The 26,608-nt window shown below is 46.0% G+C and overlaps 1 protein-coding gene across 1 annotated transcript in view; it reads left to right on the top strand.

The window, feature by feature from the left end:
• LOC125630169 (glioma pathogenesis-related protein 1-like) overlaps positions 1 to 22,189 on the top strand; it is a 65,035-nt gene extending 42,846 nt beyond the window's left edge. Inside the window, exons 4-6 of the mRNA XM_048835735.1 lie at positions 7,526 to 7,611; positions 21,299 to 21,325; positions 21,420 to 22,189. Coding sequence (XP_048691692.1) covers positions 7,526 to 7,611; positions 21,299 to 21,325; positions 21,420 to 21,574 — 268 coding nt within the window. The 3' untranslated portion in view covers positions 21,575 to 22,189. The remainder of the gene's footprint in view (positions 1 to 7,525; positions 7,612 to 21,298; positions 21,326 to 21,419) is intronic.
• Positions 22,190 to 26,608: the final 4,419 nt, after the last annotated feature.

Genomic DNA, 26,608 nt, shown 5'->3' with positions numbered 1-26,608 from the left:
ATCATTCCGCGCCTTTTTTCTGTGCGGACGCCATACCAAGGCAAGCATGGAGGCCACTCAGCTCACTTTGGCAATTAGGAGCACATTAAACACCACACGCATTATCCAGCAGTATATGCAGCACCGGAGCCTGGCAAAGCGATACCGGGCGAGGAGGCGACGTCAGCGTGGTCATGTGAGTGATCAGGACATGGACACAGATTTCTCTGAAAGCATGGGCCCTGCCAATGCATGCAGCATGGTGCTAATGGGGCAGGTTCATGCTGTGGAACGCCAATTCTGGGCTCGGGAAACAACCACAGACTGGTGGGACCGCATAGTGTTGCAGGTCTGGGACGATTCCCAGTGGCCGTGAAACTTTCGCATGCGTAAGGGCACTTTCATGGAACTTTGTGACTTGCTTTCCCCTGCCCTGAAGTGCATGAATACCAAGATGAGAGCAGCCCTCACAGTTGAGAAGCGAGTGGCGATAGCCCTGTGGAAGCTTGCAACGCCAGACAGCTACCGGTCAGTTGGGAATCGATTTGAAGTGGGCAAATCTACTGTGGGGGCTGCTGTGATGCAAGTAGCCCACGCAATCAAAGATCTGCTGATATCAAGGGTAGTGACCCTGGGAAATGTGCAGGTCATAGTGGATGGCTTTGCTGCAATGGGATTCCCTAACTGTGGTGGGGCTATAGACGGAACCCATATCCCTATCTTGGCACCGGAGCACCAAGCCACCGAGTACATAAACCGCAAGGGGTACTTTTCGATAGTGCTGCAAGCTCTGGTGGATCACAAGGGACGTTTCACCAGCATCAACGTGGGATGGCCGGGAAAGGTACATGACGCTCGCATCTTCAGGAACTCTGGTCTGTTTCAAAAGCTGCAGGAAGGGACTTTATTCCCAGACCAGAAAATAACTGTTGGGGATGTTGCAATGCCTATATGTATCCTTGGGGACCCAGCCTACCCCTTAATGCCATGGCTCATGAAGCCGTACACAGGCAGCCTGGACAGTAGTCAGGAGCTGTTCAACTACAGGCTGAGGAAGTGCAGAATGGTGGTAGAATGTGCATTTGGACGTTTAAAGGCGCGCTGGCGCAGTTTACTGACTCGCTTAGACCTCAGCGAAACCAATATTCCCACTGTTATTACTGCTTGCTGTGTGCTCCACAATATCTGTGAGAGTAAGGGGGAGACGTTTATGGCGGGGTGGGAGGTTGAGGCAAATCGCCTGGCTGCTGGTTACGCGCAGCCAGACACCAGGGCGGTTAGAAGAGCACAGGAGGGCACGGTGCGCATCAGAGAAGCTTTGAAAACCAGTTTCATGACTGGCCAGGCTACGGTATGAAAGTTCTGTTTGTTTCTCCTTGATGAAACCCCCCGCCCCTTGGTTCACTCTACTTCCCTGTAAGCTAACCACGCGCCCCTCCTCCCGTCAATCACCGCTTGCAGAGGCAATAAAGTCATTGTTGCTTCACATTCATGCATTCGTTATTCATTCATCACACAAATAGGGGGATGACTACCAAGGTAGCCCAGGAGGGGTGGTGGAGGAGGGAAGGAAAATGCCACACAACACTTTAAGCACAGCACTTTAAAAGTTTATAACTTTAAAATTTATTGAATGCCAGCCTTCTGTTTTTTGGGCAATCCTCTGTGGTGGGGTGGCTGGTTGGCCGGAGGCCCCCCCACCGCGTTCTTGGACGTCTGGGTGTGGAGGCTATGGAACTTGGGGAGGAGGGCGGTTGGTTACTCAGGGGCTGCAGTGGCAGTCTGTGCTCCAGCTGCCTTTGCTGCAGCTCAACCATACACTGGAGCATACTGGTTTGGTCCGCCAGCAGCCTCAACATTGAATCCTGCCTCCTCTCATCACGCTGCCGCCACATTTGAGCTTCAGCCCTCTCTTCAGCCCGCCACCTCTCCTCCCGGTCATTTTGTGCTTTCCTGCACTGTGACATTATTTGCCTCCACGCATTCGCCTGTGCTCTGTCAGTGTGGGAGGACAGCATGAGCTCGGGGAACATTTCATCGCGAGTGCGTTTTTTTTTTTCTTTCTAAGCTTCACTAGCCTCTGGGAAGGAGAAGTTCCTGTGATCATTGAAACACATGCAGCTGGTGGAGAAAAAAAAAAAAAGGGACAGCGGTATTTAAAAAGACACATTTTATAAATCAGTGTAATATTTCAGGGTAATACTTGCTGTTAACATTACATACATAGCACATGTGCTTTCGTTACAAGGTCGCATTTTGCCTCCCCCCACCGCGTGGCTACCCCCTCAACCCTCCCCCCTCCCTGTGGCTAACAGCGGGGAACATTTCTGTTTAGCCACAGGCAAACAGCCCAGCAGGAATGGGCTCCTCTGACTGTCCCCTGAAGAAAAGCACTCTATTTCAACCAGGTGACCATGAATTATATCTCACTCTCCTAAGGATAACACAGAGAGATAAAGAACGGATGTTGTTTGAATGCCAGCAAACATACACTGCAATGCTTTGTTCTACAATGATTCCCGAGTACGTGTTACTGGCCTGGAGTGGTAAAGTGTCCTACCATTAAGGACACAATAAGGCTGCCCTCCCCAGAAACCTTTTGCAAAGGCTTTAGGAGTACATCTAGGAGAACCGCGAATGCCAGGGCAAAGTAATCCTTTCACATGCTTGCTTTTAAACCATGTATAGTATTTTAAAAAGGTTCACTCACCAGAGGTCCCTTCTCCGCCTGCTGGGTCCAGGAGGCAGCCTTGGGTGGGTTCGGGGGGTACTGGCTCCAGGTCCAGGGTGAGAAACATTTCCTGGCTGTCGGGAAAACCGGTTTCTCCACTTGCTTGCTGTGAGTTATCTACAACCTCATCATCAATCATCATCATCATCATCTTCTTCGTCCCCAAAACCTGCTCCCGTATTGCCTCCATCTCAATTGAAGGAGTCAAACAACACAGCTGGGGTAGTGGTGGCTGAACCCCCTAAAATGGCATGCAGCTCATCATAGAAGCGGCATGTTTGGGGCTCTGACCCGGAGCGGCCGTTCGCCTCTCTGGTAGGCTTGCCTCAGCTCCTTCAGTTTCACGCGGCACTGCTTCGGGTCCCTGTTATGGCCTCTGTCCTTCATGCCCTGGGAGATTTTCACAAAGGTTTTGGCATTTCGAAAACTGGAACGGAGTTCTGATAGCACGGATTCCTCTCCCCAAACAGCGATCAGATCCCGTACCTCCCGTTCGGTCCATGCTGGAGCTCTTTTGCGATTCTGGGACTCCATCATCGTCACCTGCAGCTTGCCATGCTGGCCAAACAGGAAATGAGATTCAAAAGTTCGTGGTTCTTTTTCTGTCTACCTGGCCAGTGCATCTGAGTTGAGAGTGCTGTCCAGAGCGGTCACAATGGAGCACTCTGGGATAGCTCCCGGAGGCCAATACCATTGAATTGTGTCCACAGTACCCCAAATTCGAGCTGGCAACGTCGATTTAAGCGCTAATCCACTTGTCAGGGGTGGAGTAAGGAAATCGATTTTAAGAGCCCTTTAAGTCGAAATAAAGGGCTTCATTGTGTGGACGGGTGCAGGTTTACATCGATTTAACGCTGCTAAATTCGACCTAAAGTCCTAGTGTAGACCAGGGCTAAGAAGGAAAGGTGTCTGCAAAAGAGGAGAGGACAAGAAGGGAGGCACTTGGATCCTGAGAGATTGCAAGGGTTACGACTGTCATTGAACTGAAAACAAGCAAGTATCTGGCCCCAAAAGATTTCCCAACAGCATAATGCTAGGAGTTGCGTCCTAATAGTTTCCATATCTGCACCCAGAGGTGCCACAGTTTTGTTTTATTTTTAATTTTTAGCAGACAGAAGGACGGACACCTTAAGCGCAGTCTCTGACTAAACAGCAGTAATTCAGGACTCAGCAATTATCCACATGTAAAAACCTCTCTGGTGAATTTTAAAAGTGCAAATTCTTTCATTTAGCCAATGTTCCTGTCTTTACAGAGTATTTTATGCAGTTTGTTTGTTTTGTCCCAGAATATATAAAGGTATACAACTGGAAAACAAAGATAATATTTCATCTCCAGTTGTGTGGAAGTGTCTGGGACTCTAGGTTTCCAACCACTGGAGGCAGTGGGGAAGAACATCTACAAGCAGCAAGGGGCACAAATATTACAGTTCAGGACATTGCTGCTTTATTTTCACCAGAAAATAATCTAGCCAACATGTCACTAGACTGAAAGAGCTTGAGAAGCATAACTGTGAAATGGCCTACTGGCTGCCAAAGAATATGAAGGGGGAGAGAAGGTCCTACTAAATCAGGAATTTGAAGGCATGTTGGACCTGGGTTTTACATAGGGATTCTACACATTAGATCTTTAAAATAAAAGACTAGGAAATTAATAGGAAGGTGTGTGAATGTATTTCATTGGTATCCCCCAACAAATCATTTTGCAATCAAATTTGAGTTTAAGTTTACCCTTATTCTAGAAGGATGTTGCTTTCAGAGGTTTTTTTTATTTGTGACAAGCTTTCTTAATACATTAGATTTTTACCATCTGAGTTTTCCTCTCCATTTCACCACTTGACTTATAGGGGTATCTGCTTTGTATGAAATTACTTCCACTTTGCCTTCCAGAGTGATATTCAGGCATTAATCTTACAGGCAGATGAATTTATCAGATCCAGCATACTTCAGTTAAACAGCCTTCATATAAATCTTTCATCAAGAGTTAGGATGATATCCTAATTTTCAACTCAGCCTGCACTGACTTGAGAGAAGTCAGAGCTGTTGGTCTGGTCTTTTATTAAGCACTTTGGTCCCAATTAAGCAAGGCAGTTAAGCATATTCTAACTTTAAGTCCCATTGACTGCAGTAGGATTACTCGCATGCATCAAGTTAAGCAAGTTCTTAAATATTTTGTGAATCAAAGCTTTATCTCAGGAATTTAAATCAGTTGTAAAAAGCATGCAAATCTCTTTGCTGAAAGAGATTTTGGGAGTGTATTGAGTTTTCTGCCTACAGAAAACTCGCAATTATATTTACCTTAGTTGCAGCCAAACTCTACTGCTAGATATTCATTTTAAAGAAATTTGTACACTTATGCAGGGTTTGATTTATAAATCATTAGCTTTTTCTATTTGGAAAAAGGTAGAATTTTAATGCAGTTGTCTTTAATAGAGGAAGGAGAACAGTGAACACAAGGAATGGTTTCAAGAATGTTTGTTTTCCCATGAGGTTTTACCAGTTGTTAAAATATGCTGAGAAGTTTATATTAATGTATTCAGAGCTGGCCTTTGGCTGTCCAGACCCCTGCCCAGGGCAGCCCACCAAAGAGGGCCAGGGCCGGATTAACCTTTTGTGGGCCCAGCGTCAAACATATTTGTGGGCCCCCATGGGGGCAATGGAGCGTGGGGACTGACGTCCTTGCACCAGAGCGAGTGGCCAGCCTGGGGCAATGACATGTGGCACAGCAGGGGTGACCCCGCTCTGCCCAGCCCAGTGCGAGGGCACTGTTTACAAACTGGCAGTATCCAGACGCACAGTGCCCCGCCTGGTCTTGTGCTGCCAGCATGCCCCTTCCCCTCGAGGCTGGGGCCAGGCCCATGCCGTGCCACACAGTCTCCCCCCTCCCCCAAATAGCCCATAGGTGCCAACTCCATGGGGGCTCCAGAGCTGGAACACCCACAGGAAAAAAAATATATAGTGTGTACTGAGCACCCACCGGCAACCCCGCCAATCAGCTCCTCCCCCTTGCCCACAACACCTCCCGTGCACTACTGATCAGCAGTGGGCAGGAGGCACTGGGGGGAAGTGGACAGGGGAGGAGCAGGGGCAGGAAGAGTCAGAGTGAAGGCAGGGGGGCACTCGGGAGAGGGTGTGGGATGGGGCAGAAAGAGGCCAGCATCTCTCTGCCCACAGCCCCACCACAACCCCACACAGAACCCCCACTCCCTAATGCCCCAAAACACACACAGATGTTCCCTGCCCTCTCACAGCCCAGTACGCCCCCAGGCCCTACTGAGACCCACTCCCCCATGCCTTGTCTCCCAGCCACACTCACCCGCCCTGCTGGGAGGCAACTGTCTGCCAGGCTGAGCCGGCAGCACAACCAGGGGTGGTCATCGCTCCAGCCCCTTGGGAGTAGCGCGATCTGGGCTCCCTCAGGAGCCACTTGCCTGGAGGAACCCAGCCAAGCCCCCGACACTGTCTCCCCACAACTGGCCAGGCTTCTGCACCAGACCCAGGCAGCTCAGCTCCAGGGAGGCAGGCAGGGCCCCACAGTGGGTGAGAAGCAGAGACTGCCTGGAACTGGAGGTGCACCGGGGTCTGGCCAGGAAGCGGAGAGGAGCCCTCGGCTGGGCTGGCCGAGAGGAGCAAGTGGGGGGGGGGGGAAGCCAATGAGCTGGTGGGGTCTTAAGGCACAGTCAGAAGGGGCCCCAGCCTGCTCCGCTTGAGCATGGACCCGGCTCCATGGCACCATTGGCGCTATTGTAAACCCAGCACCGAAGAGGATGCTGTGCACAGGGTTTGGATTTCCACCTGACCTGCCAGAGCCAGCTGGGCTGACAGAAGTGGCAGGCGAGCAGCAGCGCTGGAGAGGGGGCTGGTGTGGGTGGGGGAGGGAGACCTGAGCTGCAGGGGGCAGTTGGACAACCAGCCCTCTGAGCCAGATGACTCCTCCGGAGCAGGGATTCCCCTCCACCTGCGAAGCTGCTGCTGTCCCTGCCCACTCGAGACTGGGAGTGTCTGCCTGTCTGCTGTGGGGTGGCGGGGGCTGATGTTAGGGTGTTCCCCCCCACACACACACACACCTGTGTACCCAATTTTCACTGAGCTGGGGTGACAGGACAGGGGGAATCTGTTTCCCTGCTGCTGCCTCTCTGGGTTTAGAGCTGCTGGCCGCTGCTTGTATCTGAACACAAGCCTTCAGGATCTTGACCTTGAATGCTTTTTTAAAGAGACAGCACACTCATATACTTAGGCACACACACAACACCAGGGCTCCCTGCATTCAGGTCACTTCCCCACCTGGGCTGTGCTGAGGCATCAGCAGCTGCTACTCTCCTGCCCTCTCCGTAGGCAGCCCGGGGGGGGGGGGGGTGTGCATGGGGCGGAGGAGCAGCAGTCCAGTGGAGGAGTGAGCAGAAATGCCAACTGTTTTGTACATCCAGGTGGGTCAGTTTCCCCACATGGGTGCAGGAGGGAGATGCAGGGTAGGGGGCTCAGGAGGGAGAAGGGAGAAACGAAGGAGGCAAAGTGCAGGGGTTAGGGGCACAGGATAGGAGTGAAGGGGTGCAGGGCTTAGGGGGCATGGGAGGGGAGAGCAGGGATTAGGGTTGAAGGTGGCACAGTGCAGGGGTTGGGGGAAGGGAGGGTGGGGAGCCCATGGGGGACCAGGGGCAATGGGGGGCACCATGCCCATGGGCACCAAAATGCAAGTTCGCCCAGGGTGCCATTTTCCTTAAGGCCGGCCCTGAATGTGTTTAATACCTTAAATGTAGGATCTTATTAAAATTGTACACAGTGAAATTCATCTAACAGAATTTTCTTCTGCCTTTGTAGCGGCAATTACCCAAGAAAACCTTATAAAGCAGGAGCATCATGTAGTCAGTGCTCAAAAGAGGACACCTGTGTGGACAATCTATGTAGTAAGTAAAAGTGAATTTATTAGGGACTAGGAAAAGGCAAACAATATCCACCCTATTGATAAACTGTTCCTTATATTCTTTATACCATCTCAGGACCCTCTCAGGCCACAATTCAACAAAGCACTTTAGTGTATACTCAAGTCCATTCCTATTCAGTAAAGCACCTAATTAAGTACTTCATGTCTTACTGAATTAGTATCTCAATAAGGATTGCAAACTACCAGATTGGTTTTAGCCAGTTATTACTGTCATTGGGACAAGATGCTACCAATCACTGACTTTCTGTTAAAGGCTAATAACCAATTTAAAAATCACTGATCCAAGAAAGTAAAGTTCCAGCTAAGCACTCTTTGGGCAGCTTACAGTATATCTGACATTTATTTGTTCACTAGCATCCAGTCACTTTTGGGAAACGGTTGTGACTAATTCGTGCCAGGATGTGAAAGAGTGACTTATCCCTGCAGATGTGCAGCCTGCAGACAATTAATCTATAGGAGTGTGCCATTCTTCACAGGGCTGTTTCATATAAATTTAACATCCTTGCAGGGGGGGAAATACCAAAGAAACCCAACAGAGTAGCAGTTAACTTCAAAAGGGGGAACTGTATAAAAATGAGAAGGCTAGTTAAATAGAAATTAAAAGAAACTGTCAGTAGTGTGAAATGCTCACAAGCTGCATGGAAATCTTTTAAAAACCACCATAATAGAGGCTCAAACTGAATGTATACCCAAATAAATAAAAAACCACACTACAGGAAGAGGGCCAAAAAAAAAAAATGCAACCACGACTAAACAAAGTAAAAGAGGTGGTTAAAGGCAAAATATATTTTTAAACTTGGAAGTCAAATCCTACGGAGAAAGATAAAAAGGAGCATAAATTCTGGCAAGTAAAGTATAATTAGGTAGGCCAAAAAATTTGAAGAGCTACTTGCAAAAGCCACAAACTAACAGCAACATTTTTTGTTTAAGAACATCAGAAGCAGGAACCCTGGAATCCAATCTATTAAGGCACTCAGATACTATGGCGATGAGTGCAGTATAGAAAGCTACAGAGAATATCAGGGTTGGAAGGGACCTCAGGAGGTCATCTAGTCCAACCCCCTGCTCAAAGTAGTACCAATCCCAACTAAATCATCCCAGCCAGGGCTTTGTCAAGCCTGACCTTAAAAACCTCCAAGGAAGGAGATTCCACCCCCTTCCTAGGTAACCCATTCCAGTGATTCACCACCCTCCAGGTGAAAAAGTTTTTCTTAATATCCAACCTAAACCTCCCCCACTGCAACTTGAGACCATTACTCCTTGTTCTGTCATCTGCTACCACTGAGAACAGTCTAGATCCATCCTTTTTGGAACCCCCATTCAGGTAGTTGAAAGCAGCTATCAAATCCCCCCTCATTCTTCTCTTCTGCAGACTAAATAATCCCAGTTCCCTCAGCCTCTCCTCATAAATCACGTGCTCCAGCCCCCTAATCATTTTTATTTTCCCACATCCTTCTTGTAGTGTGGGGCCCAAAACTGGACGCAGTACTCCAAATGAGGCCTCACCAATGCCAAATAGAGGGGAACGATCATGTCCCTCGATCTCCTGGCAATGCTCCTACTTATACAACACAAAATGCTGTTAGCCTTCTTGGCAACAAGGGCACACTGACTGATAATCCAGCTTCTCGTCCACTGTAACCCCTAGGTCCTTTTCTGAAGAACTGCTGTCTAGCCAGTTGGTTTCCAGCCTGTAGCGGTGTATGGGATTCTCTCTTCCTAAGTGCAGGACTCTGCACTTGTCCTTGTTGAACCTCATCAGATTTCTTTTGGCCCAATCCTCTAATTTGTCTAGGTCCCTTTGTACCCTATCCCTACCCTCCAGAGCATCTACCACTCCTCCCAGTTTAGTGTCATCTGCAAACTTGCTGAGGGTACAATCCATGCCATCCTCTAGATCATTAGTGAAGATACTGAACAAAACTGGCCCCAGGACCAACCTTTGGGGCACTCCGCTGGACACCAGCTGCCCACTAGACATGGAGCCATTGATCACTACCTGTTGAGCCCAATGATCTAGCCAGCTTTCTATCCACCTTATAGTCCATTCATCCAGCCCATACTTCTTTAACTCGCTGGCAAGAATACTGTGGGAGACTGTACCAAAAGCTTTCGCTAAAGTCAAGGAATAGCATATCCACTGCTTTCCCCTCATCCACAGAGCCAGTTATCTCATCATGGAAGGCAATTAGGTTAGAATAGATCTTATTTCAAAAAGCTCTTACAGATATGCAAAAGAATGACAATGCTAAAGGTCACAAACTAGAGGTCTCCCGATGCTGCATAGATGTCAAAATAAAGTGAGGACTTGAGCTTGGCAAAATTTTTGGCTACATTTTCTTTTTCTACCAAGAAAATGCAGATTCAGGTTGACTGAAGCATTTTGTGAATTGGTGTTGATTTCAGTAGTTATTTTGACCAAAAGAAAGAAATTTTGAAAATTGTTAAAATGAACTATTTTGACATTAATGAAACAGATTAGCCCAGAAAATCAAAACAGACTTACAAAGGAATTTAAGTACAAAAATAGTTGGTGGAGGGGATGGTGCCCCCCCAACTGTCCAGGGGGGGAAAGGAGCAGTTTGTCCTAGTTCTCTATTCCAGAAGGTTCTCAAGCCCTTTGAGTGTGTGGTGTTGCGATCTGGTGCACAGAGTTGCAGTGCCAGTCAGTGCTAAACTTCAGGGGTGCTTGTGACCCTCTGTGCCCGGCCTCAGTGCCCAGTGTGGGGAGCCAGTCTTGTCCCTGTGGGACAGGAGCCATTGCTGCATGGTGAATGCAGGGCAGACTCACTCTCCAACCCTCCACCCCACCCTGAGGCCTCCCCTCAGGGGTTTTTTCACCCTTAGAAGGGGGCGGCCCTCACTTTCAGATTTTTCCCCAGGCCCCTACAAAGCTCTATGTAGTCCTGTCACCACCCCTCCCCGAGTAACCTTTAGCACAGTGGTTAGGGCACTCCTCTTGGGAAGCCTAGGTTTGAACCCAGGTCTCTTCTCCCCCCACTTCAGTGAGTGCTCCAAACACCACCCAAGTTCTGGTCCAGGGGTCAGCAACCTTCAGCACATAGCCCATCAGGGTTATCCGCTGGTAGACCACGAGACATTTTGTTTATGTTGACCATCCGCAGGTACGGAATCCCGCAGCTCCCAATGGCTGCAGTTCACCGCTTCCAGCCAATAGGAGCTCCAGGAAGCGGTGGCAGCCAGCACATCCCTGCGGCCCGCACCGCTTCCTACAGCTCCCATTGACCAGGAACGGCAAACCACGGCCACTGGGAGCTGCAGGCGGCCATGCCTGCAGATGGTCAACGTAAACAAAATGTCTCGCGGCCTGCCAATGGATTAACCTGATGGGCCGTGTGCCGAAGATTGCCGACCCCTGTTCTAGTCCCCACTCCACTAAATATTTAAGTATTTATACAAAGTGGAACATCCTCAATGGGAGTGATTGAAAAAACAACCCACCCAGAATACCCTATAGCCTGGTGATTAGGGTGCTCATCTGGGAGTTGGGGGACACATCTGGGTTTAAGTTCTTACTCCCAACAGGGGATTTGAACCCGAGTTTTTCCCCTCCCATGAGAGTACCCTCACCACTGAGCTAAAGGTTATAAGGATGTTTTGTGAATCTATCCAATCATTTCCTTTGCCTTTCTTAAATACCTGAACCAAAATGTTCCATTCAACCCAAACATACTTTTGTATCTTATTTTTCAGAATTGCCAGTGAGCCAAACTAGTTATTTACCCAGCTCTAGTTAGGACATTTATTTTCTGTTTCAATTGAGAGGTACAGACTGAAATCAAGACTGGGCACTAGGAAAGGCCTGGGTTCTCTTTGACAATTGCTCATTGCCTTAAGTTACATATAGATTCATAGTCTAAGGCCAGAAAGAACCATTGTAATCATCTACTATTACCTTCCTAATAGCACAGGCCAGAGAACTTCCCCAACATAATTTCTAGAGCATATCTTTTAGGAAACACCCCCCTTCTTGATTTGAAAATTGTCAATGAGGGAGAATCCATCCAATGGTTAATTATTCTCACTGTTTAAAAATTTACCTTATTTCCAGTCTGAATTTGTTTAGCTTCAACTTCCAGCCATTTGATCATATTATACCTGTCTCTTTAATCAAGAGGAGAACATCATTAAATATTTGTTTTCTATGTAGATCCTTATAGACTGTAATCAAGTCACCCCCTAGCCTTCTCTTTGTTATGTTAAATAGATTGATAGACTCAAGTTATAAGGCATGTTTTCAGAGAAAAGCCACAAGGATGATGAAAGGATTAGAACTCTCTCCACTTTATCAACATCCTTCTTGAATTGTGGGCACCAGAACTCGACACAGTGTTCCAGCAGCAGTTGCACCAGTGTCAAACATAGAAATACAATAAACTCTCTACTCCTATTCAAGATTTCCCTGTTTATGCATCCTAGGATTGTACTAGCTCTTTTGGCCACAGCATCACACTAGGAGGTCATGTTCAGCTGTTTATCCACCATGACCCCCAAATCTTTGTCAGTCACTACTTCCCAGAATAGAGTCCCCCTTTGTGTAAGTATGGCTATATTCTGTGTTCTCAGATGTGTACATTAACATGTAGCAATATTAAAATACATACTGTTTGCTTGTATCCAGTTTATCAAGCGATCCAGATTGCTCTGAATCAGTAACCTGTCCTCTTCATTGCTTACCACACCCCCAAATCTTGCATCATCTGCAAACTTCCTCAGCGATGATTGTGTGTTTTCTGCCAGGTCATTGATAAAGGCTTTGGCCTGGAGTTTGCTACTGACCACTGGGGCGCTGCCTTGGGATTAGCACACTACTAGTCTGACATCCCTGCCTTCAGTTTCTTGCCCCATGGTTTCACACTCACGCTTTCTGAAGTCAGATTATTTCCTCTCCCTTGCTCAGGGTGCGCTCTCTTCAGAGCTTGGCCCTGCAGCTAGGTCACTATAATCCTCCCCTTCTGGGGTATCAAAGTCCTACCGGACAAACCATCTCAGGCAGTCTTAAATGCCACTGCCCAGTCAGTGCCATTTCTCCAGTGATTGTTATGGAAACCTGGGCCCAGCCATTACTCTGGATTCCAGCCCAGGGACACTACAACCCACAGCCAAAAGCTGCACTGTCCCAAACATCACTGCTGTTTCCCTGGGCTGCTTCCTACTTAGCCTTGATCAGGTTCCTTCTCCACCCTTCTCTCAGGGCCAGGGTCCCAGAGCTTTTATTGTCCCTCAGGTTTCCTCCTTTACCTCTTTAAGCCCAGAGAGCGACTGCAGATCTTTTCTGCTGCAGCCCCCTTCTTATACTCCATTTCCTGGTTTTATCGCAGCTCAGCCTGACCATTGCCCAGCTGCACTTCATCATCAATTAAAAGCTTATCAGCCCTGACTCTCCCCCTGGTGCAGCCTGTTGCAGGCTTAATTGGCCCTTTCTCTCTACTCAGGCCTGTTGTGGGGTAGGCACCCATCACAATGTTAAATAGGGTAGGGTGAAGAACAGCAGGACCCTGCTGGGAACACACCTGCTCAATGTTGATTCCCCATTTACAATTACATTTTGAGACCTATCACTTAGCCAGTTTTTAATCCATTTAATGTGCATCATGTTAACCTAGAACTATATAAAATTTTTAAATCAAAATGTCATGTGGTACCAAGTCAAATGCTTTACAGAAGTCTATGTATATTACATCAAACTATTATTATTAAGTATATTATTATCTTTATCAACCAACTGTGTAATTTCATTAAAAAAATCAAGTTAGTTTAACAGGCTCTATTTCCCATAAACCATGTTGTTTTGCATTAATTACATTACCCTCCTTGAGTTCTTTATTAATCAAGTACCATATCCTTTATTTTGCCAGGATCAGTGTCAGGCTCACAGGCCTATAATTACCCACGTCACCCAGTTTACTCTTTTTTAAAAATTGGCACATTAGCTTTCTTCTAGTCCTCTGGAACTTCCCCAGTGTTCCAAGACTTATTGAAAATAAACATGAATGGTCCAGCACACTCCTTTATCAGCTCTTTTAAAACTCTTGGATGCAAGTCATCTGGACTTGCTGATTTAAAAATGTCTGACTTTAGTAGCTTCTGTTTAACATCCCCCAAAGACACTAGTGGAATGGAAAGACAGTCTTATCATATGGTGATAATACTATCTTTTTTTCCCAAATAAAGAATAAATATTAATTGAACACTTCTGCTATTTCTTCATTATTATTGATAATTCTACCACTTCCGCCTAGTAATTGACCAGTACTATTGTCAGGATTCTTTTTGTTCCTCATATATTATTGTCCTTAACTGTGGTGTCTAGAGAGTTCTCTGTACATCCCTTGGCTTCCCTTAACTTTCTAAAATTCCTAACTTCTGATTTATATTAATTATTATTAACTTCCCCATTCTTCTGTTAGTTATATATTTATTGTTTACAGCTGCCTTCACGTCCCCTCTAAACCGGGATTGTTTTTTTTAAAACCAGCAGTCTTCTTCCTCAGTTGTGGCACTGGAGTATCTAGTACGGTGTTCTTAAATGGTTCCCAAATATCACATATTTCTGATTAAATTCTTTCTCTGTTGAAGTGGCTCATAATTGTTTTCAGCTTTGTGAAAGTAGATCTATTAAAAGTACCGTGTGTGTGTGTGTATATATATATATATATATATTATTACTGGCCTGGACTTTATTTTGCATGCACATTGTAAATGTGGTCAAGTGATTGTCACTTGTATCTAAGCTGCCACTAACTTTTAGTTTTGTAATCAGTTCCTCTTTATCTGTTAGGACAATATCTGATATAGAATTCCTTTGTGTTTGTTGCAACATTTTTTGAGTTAGAAAATTGTCATCTATAATGTTTAGAAATTCTAAGGATGCTTTAGTACTGGCAGAATGAGACCTCCAGTGTGTGTCACTCAAGTTGAAATTCCCCCATGATCACCTAATATTATGTTGGTTTTTTGCCTCCCACCCCCACCTACACATTATAGAGGGTGCGTAAGGAGGCAGTTATCTTGTTCCCCAGTGTGATTTGTGGTCTGTAGCAGACACTGACTAGTATCTCATCTTGTGCTTTATCTGTTAAGACATTGATCCATGATTCAAAAACATTTTCTTCCAAGCTATCAGTGACTTATACAGGTAATGCCATTTTTGACAAAGTGCCACTCCCCTTCCCCTTTTGCCATTTGATCCTTCATAAATAGGTTATAACCATTGATTTTTAACATTCCAATTGTGGACTCATTCTACCAGGTTTCAGTAATACCAACTAGATTAAATTTATGATAATAAATTAGCAATTCCAATTCCTCTTGTATGTTACCCAAGCTTCTAGCATTAATGTATAGGCAGTTAAAGAATTTCTTGATGTCCTTTGGTTCCTTGGTTAATTTTGTTCTCAACATCTCGATTTTGTGCTGAGTTCTCATATCTTCCCTCTTTTTTTTTTACCCTCCCCTATTGCTATTAATTTAACCCCCTCCTAACTACTCTAGTCAGCCTATCCACAAGGAGATTGGTCTTCTTTCTACTGAGGTAGAAGCCATCCAACCTATAAAACCCCTTCTCCCCATGGAAGATGGATTAGTGCTCCATAAAACCCAAGCCCTCCATGCTACATCACTTATTTAGGCAGTGATTCACTTCCAAAATCTTATGCCTTCTGTCTTCCTTTGCTCAGGGGACAGAAAGATATCAGATTAGCTTTATTTTCAGAATCAGTCACTAATCCTTTGAATCTGAATTTTTAAGTGACCAGCTTGAAACACATTAGCTACAGTTCTTCTTCGAGTGTCAATTCCAGTCAGGTGTGTGTACGCGCACGTGCACAGTAGCCGGATAATTTTTCCATTAGCAGCATCTGTAGGTCGGCCTAGGTGCCCCCTGGAGTCACACCTTCATGGCGCTCAATATAGAGCCCGGCCGATCCGCCACCCCCTCAGTTCCTTCTTACCGCCAGTGCCAGTAGCTGGTACTTCCCCTTCCTCTTACTTTGGCAAGCAGCTTAGCAGTTCTTTACTTACGCTATACATAGTTAAGTTTCCAGTTTAGTAAGTTAGTATAGTCTAGTAGTAGTTCTATAAATTTCAGTTACGGCGGTGGGGGGGATTCCCCCCGTTTCACCCCCATTTGTTACCGGGGCATGCTGCAATCCCTGGGCTTTAAGACTTGCCAGCTCTGCGTGAAGCACATGCCCAAAAATGACCCCCACACCTCTTGTTTACGGTGCCTGGGTGAGGGTCACCAAAAAGAACGCTGCAAGATTTGTCGGGAATTCTGACCGAGAACCCTTAAAGAGATGGAGCAGTGTCTCAAAATTCTCCTCGTGGAGGCATCTCACCAACCTCAGTTGGACACAGGCACTGGAGATCCCGCTCCCAGCGTGTCATCTTTGACGTGAAGCACTCCGGTGCCATCCTTGAAAGATCCAGCATTGAAAAAAGGCACTGGCAAGGAAGCTCGGCAATGTCATGGAGCCCCTCAGGGGCACTCCAGCTTTCAGCACCGGTCCCAGTCGCCAGCGCAGAAGAAAAAGAGATCAGAGATGAAGATCCCCCTCAGCAAGACCCAGGACCAGCCACATTGACTCCTGCCCAGGTGAGGCAGTTGAGTCCGGGCCTGTCTTGCTCACCGAACCCATCGGAGCACCTGCCACTCCCATCCACCCCAGAGGCTTTTGTAGTGGCGCAGGACCTGCTCAGACTCATGGTACTGTTCTCGCCGCCAAGACAGGAGGACGTGCTGGTACCGCAGGCTCCATCCTGGCACCCTGGACAGTCTAAGGGAAAGCTGGTGATGATGGCATGTCGTTCCCCATCACCTCGGCACCCCTCCATGCCAGCACCTTCATCAAGGCAGCGTGGTCAGTCCCCTGGTTCTTGACGCTCTACGTTGAGAGGAGCTGCGCCACCCTGATCCTCCTATTCCGAGTCGGAGTCTGACTCATACTGCTCCAACTATAGTAGGAGAAGAAGATCCACCTCTTGGCACCATAAGATGCCCAATGCAGTGGCCCCCTTATTGGCAAAATCTGTCTCAGTGGCCCTTTTGGACTCAGTGGGCCTTTCATCAAGCCCAGGGTCGGAGGCATGAGTCCCGCTCGGGAACAGCATCAGTGGCGTCCGCGACATTCATTCTGCGACAATCAGCAACGGCACCAACACCGACAGCTGCGGTGCCGTCCTCAGCATTGACACCGACCGATGGCGCCCACCTCAACCACACCTTCGGCACCGGAGAGGTCAGGTACAACACCAGCACTGGTGTGGGGGCACAATGCTGGTACCAACCATCACGCCTCTCGCGGCACTGGGACCAGGCAGGCCTATCGCAGTCCCCCCCAGGTTCATGAGATCCCTCAGGTGGGGATGGTAGGGAGCAACCACCTCCCCTGCTGGCCTCCTCCCCCTCCTCACCTGATTGGGCCCTGGTGGGCACTTCAGTAGCCCCAGCTCTGGAAGACTTCAGGGTGTTGCAGCAGCTGCTGCGCCGGGTTGCAGGGGTTGGGCATTAAGGCGGAGGAAGTTGTAGACGATGCAGACCCTATGGTCAACATCCTGGCCCCCTCTGGCGCTTCCCATATCGCCTTGCCATTAATTAAAACAATTACGTATATGAATAAGACCTTGTGGCAGACCCCGGCCTTGCTGCCACCTACTGCAAAGCGTAATGAGCGCCGATACTTTGTACCCTCCAAGGGCTACAAACATTTCTTTTCTCACCCCCAGCCTGACTTTCTGGTGGTGGATGCTGCTAAACAGTGGGAGAGGCAAGGCTTCCAAGGCCCTTCCCCCAAGAACAGGGACGCAAAAAGTTAGATCTCTTCGGACAAAAGGTTTACTCCATTGGGGGATTACAACTCCGAATATCCAACCAGCAGGTCATAGTCATCAGATAGTCTTAATTCACGGAGTTGGTCCCCTCAGACTTCCGTGCTGAGTTTTCAGCGTTGGTTGAGGAAGGGAGACTGATCTCAAGGGCATCCCTTCAGGTGGCACTTGACAGGGCAGATGTGGTCACAAGGGTTATGGCCACAGGAGTGTCTATGAGAAGGGGCTCATGGCTCCAGGATTCTGGCCTCCCCTCCAAGGTACAGCAAACCATTCAGGATCTGCCTTTTGAGTGTGAGATTCTCTTTTCAGAGAAAACTGACAAAAGGCTAAACAGCCTTAAAGACTCCAGAGCCACCCTCAGGTTCCTGGGCCTCTATACACCTTCAACGCAGAGGAGACACTTCTGTCCACAGCCTCCTCAGTGGTTCGATCATCAGAACCACCAAGATTGCTCCTGAAGGAGAAATCAGAGTGGCAGGAGAAGGTCATGTTAACCCTCTGGCCAGGGCTTGGGACAACCCAAGCAATGTTCAGGGTAAACTGGCCTTTTGATGGTGCAGTCAAGGACAACCGTACCAGAGCAAGATCTGGATCCACCCTGCCTTACCTTTTCGTCCCAACTATCTCTTTCTACTGAGCATAGTCGCATATTATTTCAGACCATTGGGTGCTCCACATGGTAGAGAGGGGATACTCCATCCAATTCTGTGCCCTCCTGCCCTTCCAGCCCCCTTCCCCGTCCCTCTTCAGAGACCCCTCTCATGAGAAACTCCTTATACAGGAGGTGCACTCACTCCTATTGCTAGGGGCAGTGGAAGAGGTTCCTCAGGAGCGGAAGGGCAAGGGCTTCTATTCCTGGTATTTCCTAATACTGAAAGCCAAAGGTGGCCTCAGGCCCATCTTGGATCTGCAATAACTCAATAAGTTCATGAAGAAACTCAAGTTCCGCAAGGTCTCTTTGGCCTCCTTCATCCCCTCATTGGATCCAGCAGACTGGTATGCTGCCCTTGACTTGGAAGGACGCGTATTTTCGTATTGCAATCACTCAGCCCCACAGAAAGTATCTCAGGTTTGTAGTGAACAATACCCACTATCAATTCACAGTCCTTCCATTAGGCCTGTCAGCAGTACCTCAAGTCTTCACCAAGTGCATGACGGTCATCGCCACATTCCTGCGTAGGCACCAGCTACAGGCGTTTCCGTACCTCAATGATTGGCTGATCAAGGGCTGCTCCAGGACCCAAGTGGAACCTCATGTCAGATTCATCAGAGCCACCTTCAACAGCCTGGGTCTCCTTCTAAACGAAGCAAAATCGATTCTGTCCCCTGTCCAGAGGATAGCGTTTATAGGGGCAGTACAGGACTCGACCCAAGCCAGGGCATATCTGCCGGAAGCTTGGTTTCAGGCCCTGGCCGACATCATTCGAGGCCTCAGACAGTTTCTCACCACCACAGCAAGAAACTGCCTGAAGCTTCTGGGACACATGGCTGCCTGTACCTATGTGGTACAGCACGCCAGACTCAGGCTTTGACCTCTTCAGTCGTGGCTCGCGTCAGTGTATCACCCAGCCTGGGACAGCATGGACAGGATAGTGACCCTGCCTTGCCTGGTCCTCGACTCCCTCCTGTGGTAGCTCAACCCTCAGGAGGTATGCTCAGGGGTCCCCTTAGTCAGTCCACAACCATCTCTTTCTCTAGTGACGGACGCATCAGACTTGGCGGGGGAGCACATCTAGGAGACCACAGGACTCAAGGTGTCTGGTCTCCACATCAACATCAGAGAGGAGAGCGGTGTGTCCCTGTTGTAGCCTCTGTCCATCATGCCCTGTGAGATTTTGGCAAATATATTGGCATTTCGTCTTTTGGAACAGAGTTCTGCCTGCACGGATTCTTCTCCCCATACAGCGATCAGATCCAGTACCTCCTGTTCAGTCCATGCTGGAGCTCTTCTGCGATTCTGGGACTCCATGGTCACCTGTGCTGATAAGCTCTGCATGGTCACCTGTGCTGATCAGCTCTCCATGCTGGCCAAACAAGAAATGAAATTCAAAAGTTCCTGGGGCTTTTCCTGTCTACCTGGCCAGTGCATCTGAGCTGAGAGTGCTGTCCAGAGCAGTCACAATGGAGCACTCTGGGATAGCTCCTGGAGGTCAATACCATCGAATTGCATCCACGCTACCCCAAATTCGACCCAGCGAAGTCAATTTTAGTGCTAAACCCCTCGCCGGGGAGGAGTATAGAAATCGATTTTAAGAGCCCTTTAAGTCAAGAAAACAGGCTTGGTCATGTGGACGGGTGCAGGGTTAAATCGACCTAATGCTCCTAAATTCGGCCTAAACTCGTAGTGTAGACCAGAGCTCAGACACCTCAGAGGAGTCAGTTACCACTGCTGTCTGTGGGAGAAAGGAGCATCGCTTCTCATCTCTGGTACTGGGCAAGAGGAATCTAGAGTTGTTATTCTAGATAACTCTGTAGCAAAGCCAGTACCACCCTCAACATCAGTCCTAAAACCATTCTCTTCTGAATAGCTGTCAGTACGGATGATGATACCATCTCTCACATCAGTATCTACAGTAATGACAACAAGTACCCAAATTTATTCCAAAAGTAGTCTCAGACTTTCAGACCAACCGTTAGATATGTTTACCAGGGTTCTTTCTGAAACCTCATTCATCTCCAGGTGAGACAAGATTACACACCGTAGATGTAAAGGGAGCTATTACCTACACACAAAAAACTCTTTTGCAAATCAGCAAGATTATTTGTGGCACATGGAAGCAAATCTAAATCTCTCATCTCAAAGATTTTTGAAATAGTTATCAAACTTTATTAGAACAGCCTGTAACATTAGCAAGTTGACTTCTCTGTCTCATGTTAGATATCATTCTACCAGAGCACAGGCAACCTCAGCAGCTTATCTTAGTAGTGCTCCCATAGCTGCTATCTGTTGGGCAACTACTTGGAGCTAAGTTCATATATTCACGAGCCACTATTCATTGATGTCTGGTGTCAGATGTGATGCCAAATTTGGTTGGATTATACTGCAATCATTATTTAGGGCTTGTCTACACTACACAACGGATCAGCAGGCAGCGATCGATCCAGCGGGGGTTGATTTATCGTGTCTCGTAAAGATGTGATAAAATAGACCGCTGAGCGCTCTCCTGTTGCCTCCGGTACTCCACCAAAACGAGGAGCGCAAGCAGAGTTGACAGGAGAGCGTCAGCTGTCAACTTACCACAGTGAAGACACCGTGGTAAGTAGATCTAAGTACGTCAGCTTCAGCTACGCTATTCATGTAGCTGAAGTTGAGTATCTTAGATCGACCCCGTGCGGTAGTGTAGACAAGCCCTTAGATAACTCCTTTAGGAAGCAGGGGATAGGAACTTAACCGCTAGCTCATGACCAGGATTGGGATACGCAAATACAGACTCTCAAAGAAGAAAGAATTGTTACTTTACAGTAACTGATTCTTTGAGATGTTCTGTACATGTGGATCCCACGACCTGTTCTCCTTCTCTGTAGCTTGGAATCTTTCATTTGGATTCTGGGTGGTGAAACACCTAAATAGCAATTGGTGTCCCTATGCCCTTTCTGCCCTTGAGTGGGGGAGCGCAAAGGAGAGGGCAACCCCAATGGACACTGCTGGTCAATTAACTCTGAACTCTTGTGCATGTAGAGCATGTGCAGTAAGAGTGGGATCCACATGAATCATCTCAAAGAATCACAGTGACTGTATGGTGAGTAACTATTTGTTCCTAGCTGATTAAACTATTTCTTTCTTTTTTCCCTCCTAGGAAATCCAAAACGTGATAAAATTATACGTATGTATTACAATTCTACACTATTACTTCAAGTTTAGTTCTTTATAAGCATGTTGTGCCCAATAAGAATTTGTGTTTGTATGCTTGTTTATAGGTTACACAAGATGGTATCCACCCTGGGAGAATAGGATCGTATGTGATGAGTCCTGTATTGCTGTTGTGGTTTTAAGACCGTCACTGATGTTAATGGCTTTTCTAATTGTTTTTCTTATGCAGAAGCGTTATTCAAATATGAGTATATCTAAATAATCTATTTGAAATATATATTTCGTGAAAAGTTATGACAAGTCTTTAAAAGATTAATAGGTCACACCCACCTGTTAATCAAGAGAATTCTCTTGATTGATATTTTTACAGTGAATTTGATAATTTAAAACAGATCATAAAGTGTTATGGATGTTTAATGGGTTATAAAGAGTAAATTATTTTTGCTCTAAGCCCTTACTTATGGTATTTATAAATATAGATAAATATATTGTATTAAAGATGTGAAAATAATAAAAAAGGCAAAATTTTAAGTTAAAGGTGACAGTCTGGCAAGAGTCATCAGAGGGATATCTAGTAAATGTTTTTTCCATGATGAAATTTTAACAAATAAAGAGGAACACCTGGCATCTGGAATTCAGTAAGTAAATTAAAACAATGTTTCCACTGTATAGTATTTGTAGTTTCCACTATATAAATATTTGAAGTGGTGACTGCTTAATTTAGATGTCTGTCTACAGAATCATACTGTTATGGACCTAATCCTACTTTTCTGGAGTCAAGTCAAAACTCCAAGTAAAATGGCAACAGAATCAGATATCAATTCTATAAAAAGAAAGCATTTTATAAATATTCAATAGTACTAGTATAGCTCTAGAAAATTTAGATACATTTGTAAATGGCAGCTATTCATTAAGGTTTCAACTATTAAAAATTATCCTTCAATTAATTTGTTCCTAACTTATTTTGAACTTAGGAAAAAGTGAGTAAAATGCTCCAGTTTATACTTTTCTTGTAGTTCCTGGTTTACTGTCACAACCATTGTTATTTAAATATGGATACCTTATCTGTTTTTAATGTAAAACAATACAGAATTTTATCTGAGAACCATTCCAAACCCTCTGATAAATATATATGTACCTGTATTTTATCCAAGAGACTTTAAAGGCATTAAAGGTATCCTATTTAGATGTATGTTAACTTGAATTGCTGCAAAAGAGCATATGTATTGACTCAGGGATGTTAAAGTATTTTTCTTTTGCTATGTAGTAAATTCTAGAGCCACGATTGGTCCAATATGTCTAATATTTAGTGAGGGCTTGTCTACACAAAAACACTTACTTTGCAGCGAACTGGGGTGTAAATCTACCCAGCAGTAGCCTGCTGCACACTAAATGTCCATGAGGATCATGCTGCCACACACTAGAAGTTCTGTAGTGTGCTTTAATCATCTCTGCTTTGAAATGGGAGTAGATTAAAGTGCACCACAGAATTTTTAGTGCACAGCAGCAAAGTCCACACAGACACAGTGTGCAGCAGGTTAGCACAGGATAGATTTACACCCCAGCTCACTGCAAACTAAAGTGTTTGTGTAGACAAGCACTGAGATTGCTTAAAGCAATTCTAGTCTACATGGTAAATATGTAACTTTTTACAAAATGTGTATTGTCTCAGAAATCTTTATTATTTCAAAAGCTTAATTGATAGTTTTTTGTTTATGTGTTTGTTTGTTTTTTAAAGCACAGGGTCAAATTCTGCCATGTTTTCATGCCCAGAGCTCAGGATGAAGTTAATGGGACCTTCACACATGTTCATTTTAGGGAACAGTTGGCCCATAATACCTTTATATATTCCATTGTAGTTCTAAAACATTATACTTGTCCTATAATACTATATTCAGAATTGTATTGATTCATCTTATAAAGTGTCCCAGAATAAAAATGATTCTGTTCATAAAAACTTATTTAAAAAACAGTTATTGGACATAAATGCTTTTACATTTCTAAACATTTAGAACGTACCTGTTTCAAAACTAAAGTTACCAAGAGGGTTGCTAATTTTTTTAACTTGGGCAAAATTTTTCACAAATGGGTGCCTAAAGTTGGGCAGGCAAAGCCATACTTAGGGACCTAAATAAAAGTTGCCCAATATTCAAAGTTGCTCAACATCTGTAGCTCCCAATGACTTCAATGAGTTTCAGATGCTCACACCTTTGAAAATGAGTTTACTTATTTAGGTGCCTAAATATGGCTTAAAGAGCCTAATTGTAGACATCTGGTTTTGGAGAAAGAAAAAAAAAAGTCCTTAATCCCTAACATACAAACGGTTTATATTTGTAATAAAGCGGTTTAAAGTTTTAAGCTTCCCGTTTAATGTTATTGCATAACTTTAAGGCACTACCTTTCTTGCAAGCAACAACAAAAATCTAGTAATATTCAAACATTACTCAACATAGGATTACTTAGTTGTGGAAGATAATATAATTAGGGAAGATAATACAATTATACCTACTCAAACCACCAGGGGGAACTCCATCATCACTTAGTAGCTCCCCTTGTAACAAAATTTGAGAATTCACTTATCTCATATGTCTCTCTGAAAACAAAAGAAACTAGTTTGAGAGCAAAGGAGGGAGGGAGGAGATCTGTTGTCTTCTAAGTTGTGTGAACACCCTCAGCACATATTGGCCAGACTTCTGCCAGCATGGTTTGAGGCTTGTAAACCGTAAACTCAAGGCACAGCTTAAGTGGGTTTGAGGATTGCTCTGTATTTCTTGGAGAGCTCTAGTTACGAAGTCCTAAATGAAAACATGTGAGTCATACAACTGCTTAACTAGCAGATAGTGGTGCCTACCTGATTAGGAGACAATTACTTTACCATCAATTCCTTTTTCAGTGGGAAAGTTTTCTGTATGCGTGAAGCTTATTTTTCACATCTCAGATGCTGAGCCTAGCATGTAATTGTTCTTTAGCTGTTTTCAATTTAGCTGTTTCTTTGTTAGTGAAGATAAAGAGTGAGACTGGAAGATGCCTACAGGTTTATCAAAATGGGGATTAGGATATGATTAATGTGCTTTACACAATGCATGGTTGTCAGCTAACAAAGCTTTTTCTGAAGGGGAGACATACCATTTTGTGACAATCATTCCATGTTCAGTTCAAATCTCATACAGAATGGGAATGTGTACTCCAGATGGCATTGCACCTTTGTGAGCATGAAAAATTTGAAATGGATGGCCAAAGACACTCACCCTAAAAAGGCCTCCACACCTTCTGAGCCCTTCACATGCCATCTCAAAAGATAAGAGAGATGAACTAAGAGTCCTGAGTTTTTATCCCAACTTTTCTGCTATTTGTATGTTTGTTTATATAGTGTTAGTATCTGAAATTGTACAAGACAACAAATGTTTTATTTGCTGTAGATGACAACTTTATTTCCATGTTTGTTTCAAATAAATTCTTTTCACATTCACGGACTGCATTTTATTTTACCATAGTCTGTGTGTCCATTGTAGTCACCTAAGAAAGAATGACACTTGCAGTAATTAATTGAAAAGTAAAGGAGTACTTGTGGCACCTTAGAGACTAACAAATTTATTTGAGCATAAGCTTTCGTGAGCTACAGCTCACTTCATTGGATGCATTCAGTGGAAAATACAGTTTCCTCTCAGTGGACTTTGATTCTTTGATTGTGCATAGTTACTTTATTCATAGTAGTTAAGTTTTGGTTGTTAAGTTAGGTAGTTAGATTAGCAAGCCCCGCTGGGGCATGCCTAGGTCTCAGGGGTTTAAGCAATGTGCTTAATGCCACAAGCCTATGCCTGTCAATGATGCCCACTGCAGTTCCCTTAAGTGTCCGGGGGAAGCTCACGTGCGGGAGCACTGCAAAATCTGCAGAAACTTCAGGCCCTGCACCAGGCTTAGGTTCCTCCTCACAGAGGCAACAGTTGGCCCTCCCTTGGAGCCTAGTCACTCCGACTCAGCATTGAGTACTTCAGCCTCAGGAAGAAGTGCCCGGGCTTCTATTAGTGATACTCAGTGCTGTTCTATATCTCCAGGGCCAAAAAAAGACACTTCTGCTTCTTGGGACTCCTGGCACCATCAGTCAACCCCAGTGCCGAAGAAGATCACTCTGGCAAGGGACTCTCGGCACTGCTCTCCATCATCAGTGCCATGGCGGAGGGTATAATAGGCCAGGGAAGGCTCTGCCTCCCCTGGCGCTGCCACTGGACCCCTGGTTGTGGGATACTGGGGGAAGTTTTTGCTTTATTATGCCCCATGCAGGTTCTGAAGCCGCTGAGGAGGCGGTATGGGCTATTCAGCTTCCTGGGTTCTTCAGTAATCTCTCTGGACTCCAGGGCGATTACGGACAGACCCAGGAAGGTGAGTAGCAAATACCGCCTCCTCAGCGGCCTCAGAACCTGCATGGGGCATATCAAAAGCTTCTTCAGATGAGAGTGAGAGGCAACCACATGTAAGGAGCGACAGGGCTTTTCCCAGGGCTGTGCTGCAGCCAAAGCCTTTAGGAAGGAGAAGAGAGCAAGGAGCGGTGTTGCCTGGTGGGGTACGTGGTGTGGTGTAAGCTGGCCATAGCTGGTCCTTAGAGTTCTGAGCAGTACAAGGCCCTGCCTTGTTAGTGTAGTGGTGAGTATCCCTGCATACCCTACAGGAGACTGGGGTTCAATTTCCCAGTGGGGAGAATGACACCTTTCAAATGGGAAGAAAAACACCTTGTCTGGCCAGCACAGTCCACATTTCCTGCTTCTATGGCAACTTCCATTCACAGCCTGCAATGTTGATTTTCACCTCCTGCGAGACAATTAGCCCACAAGGCCACCCCTGCCTACTTGCCCTAGTGAAAGCCTCTACTTTGCCTTCCACCACTGGGCCAGCTTCAAGATCTGCATGTCAGGGCACGTTTCAGAGTGGCAAAGGGAAATACTGTGACAAAGGACATGAGGACAATCGCCCAGCCAAACAGGGGGTCAGCTGGTCAAGGGGCAAGGAAAAGACAAAAGCGGACAGGCAGCAGACTGGCCTCCTGTCTTTTTTCCTTTGATTATGATTTTAACTGTAATGGGGAGACTTGAGAAATACCTGTGGCCATTGGTGAGGTAGGTGGCTTCCCGAAAGCGCAGACCTGAGCATTTTAGGCTCAGCTGCTATGTAACTTGGCAGCTGGCCATGATCGTATGCTGTTAGTACTCTGTGCTGTGGCCACAGCAACCTCGGCTCAAATCCAAGTCACGGCCTTGCTTTTTGGTGGGGGATCTCCTGACACGCACCTAGTGGCTCAGCC

The sequence above is a fragment of the Caretta caretta genome, chromosome 1 (assembly GCF_965140235.1).
Source record: "Caretta caretta isolate rCarCar2 chromosome 1, rCarCar1.hap1, whole genome shotgun sequence".
NCBI classification, from domain to species: Eukaryota; Metazoa; Chordata; order Testudines; family Cheloniidae; genus Caretta; species Caretta caretta.
The sequence above is the reverse complement of the archived record's forward strand: the minus strand, read 5'-3'. Positions and strand labels throughout refer to the sequence as shown.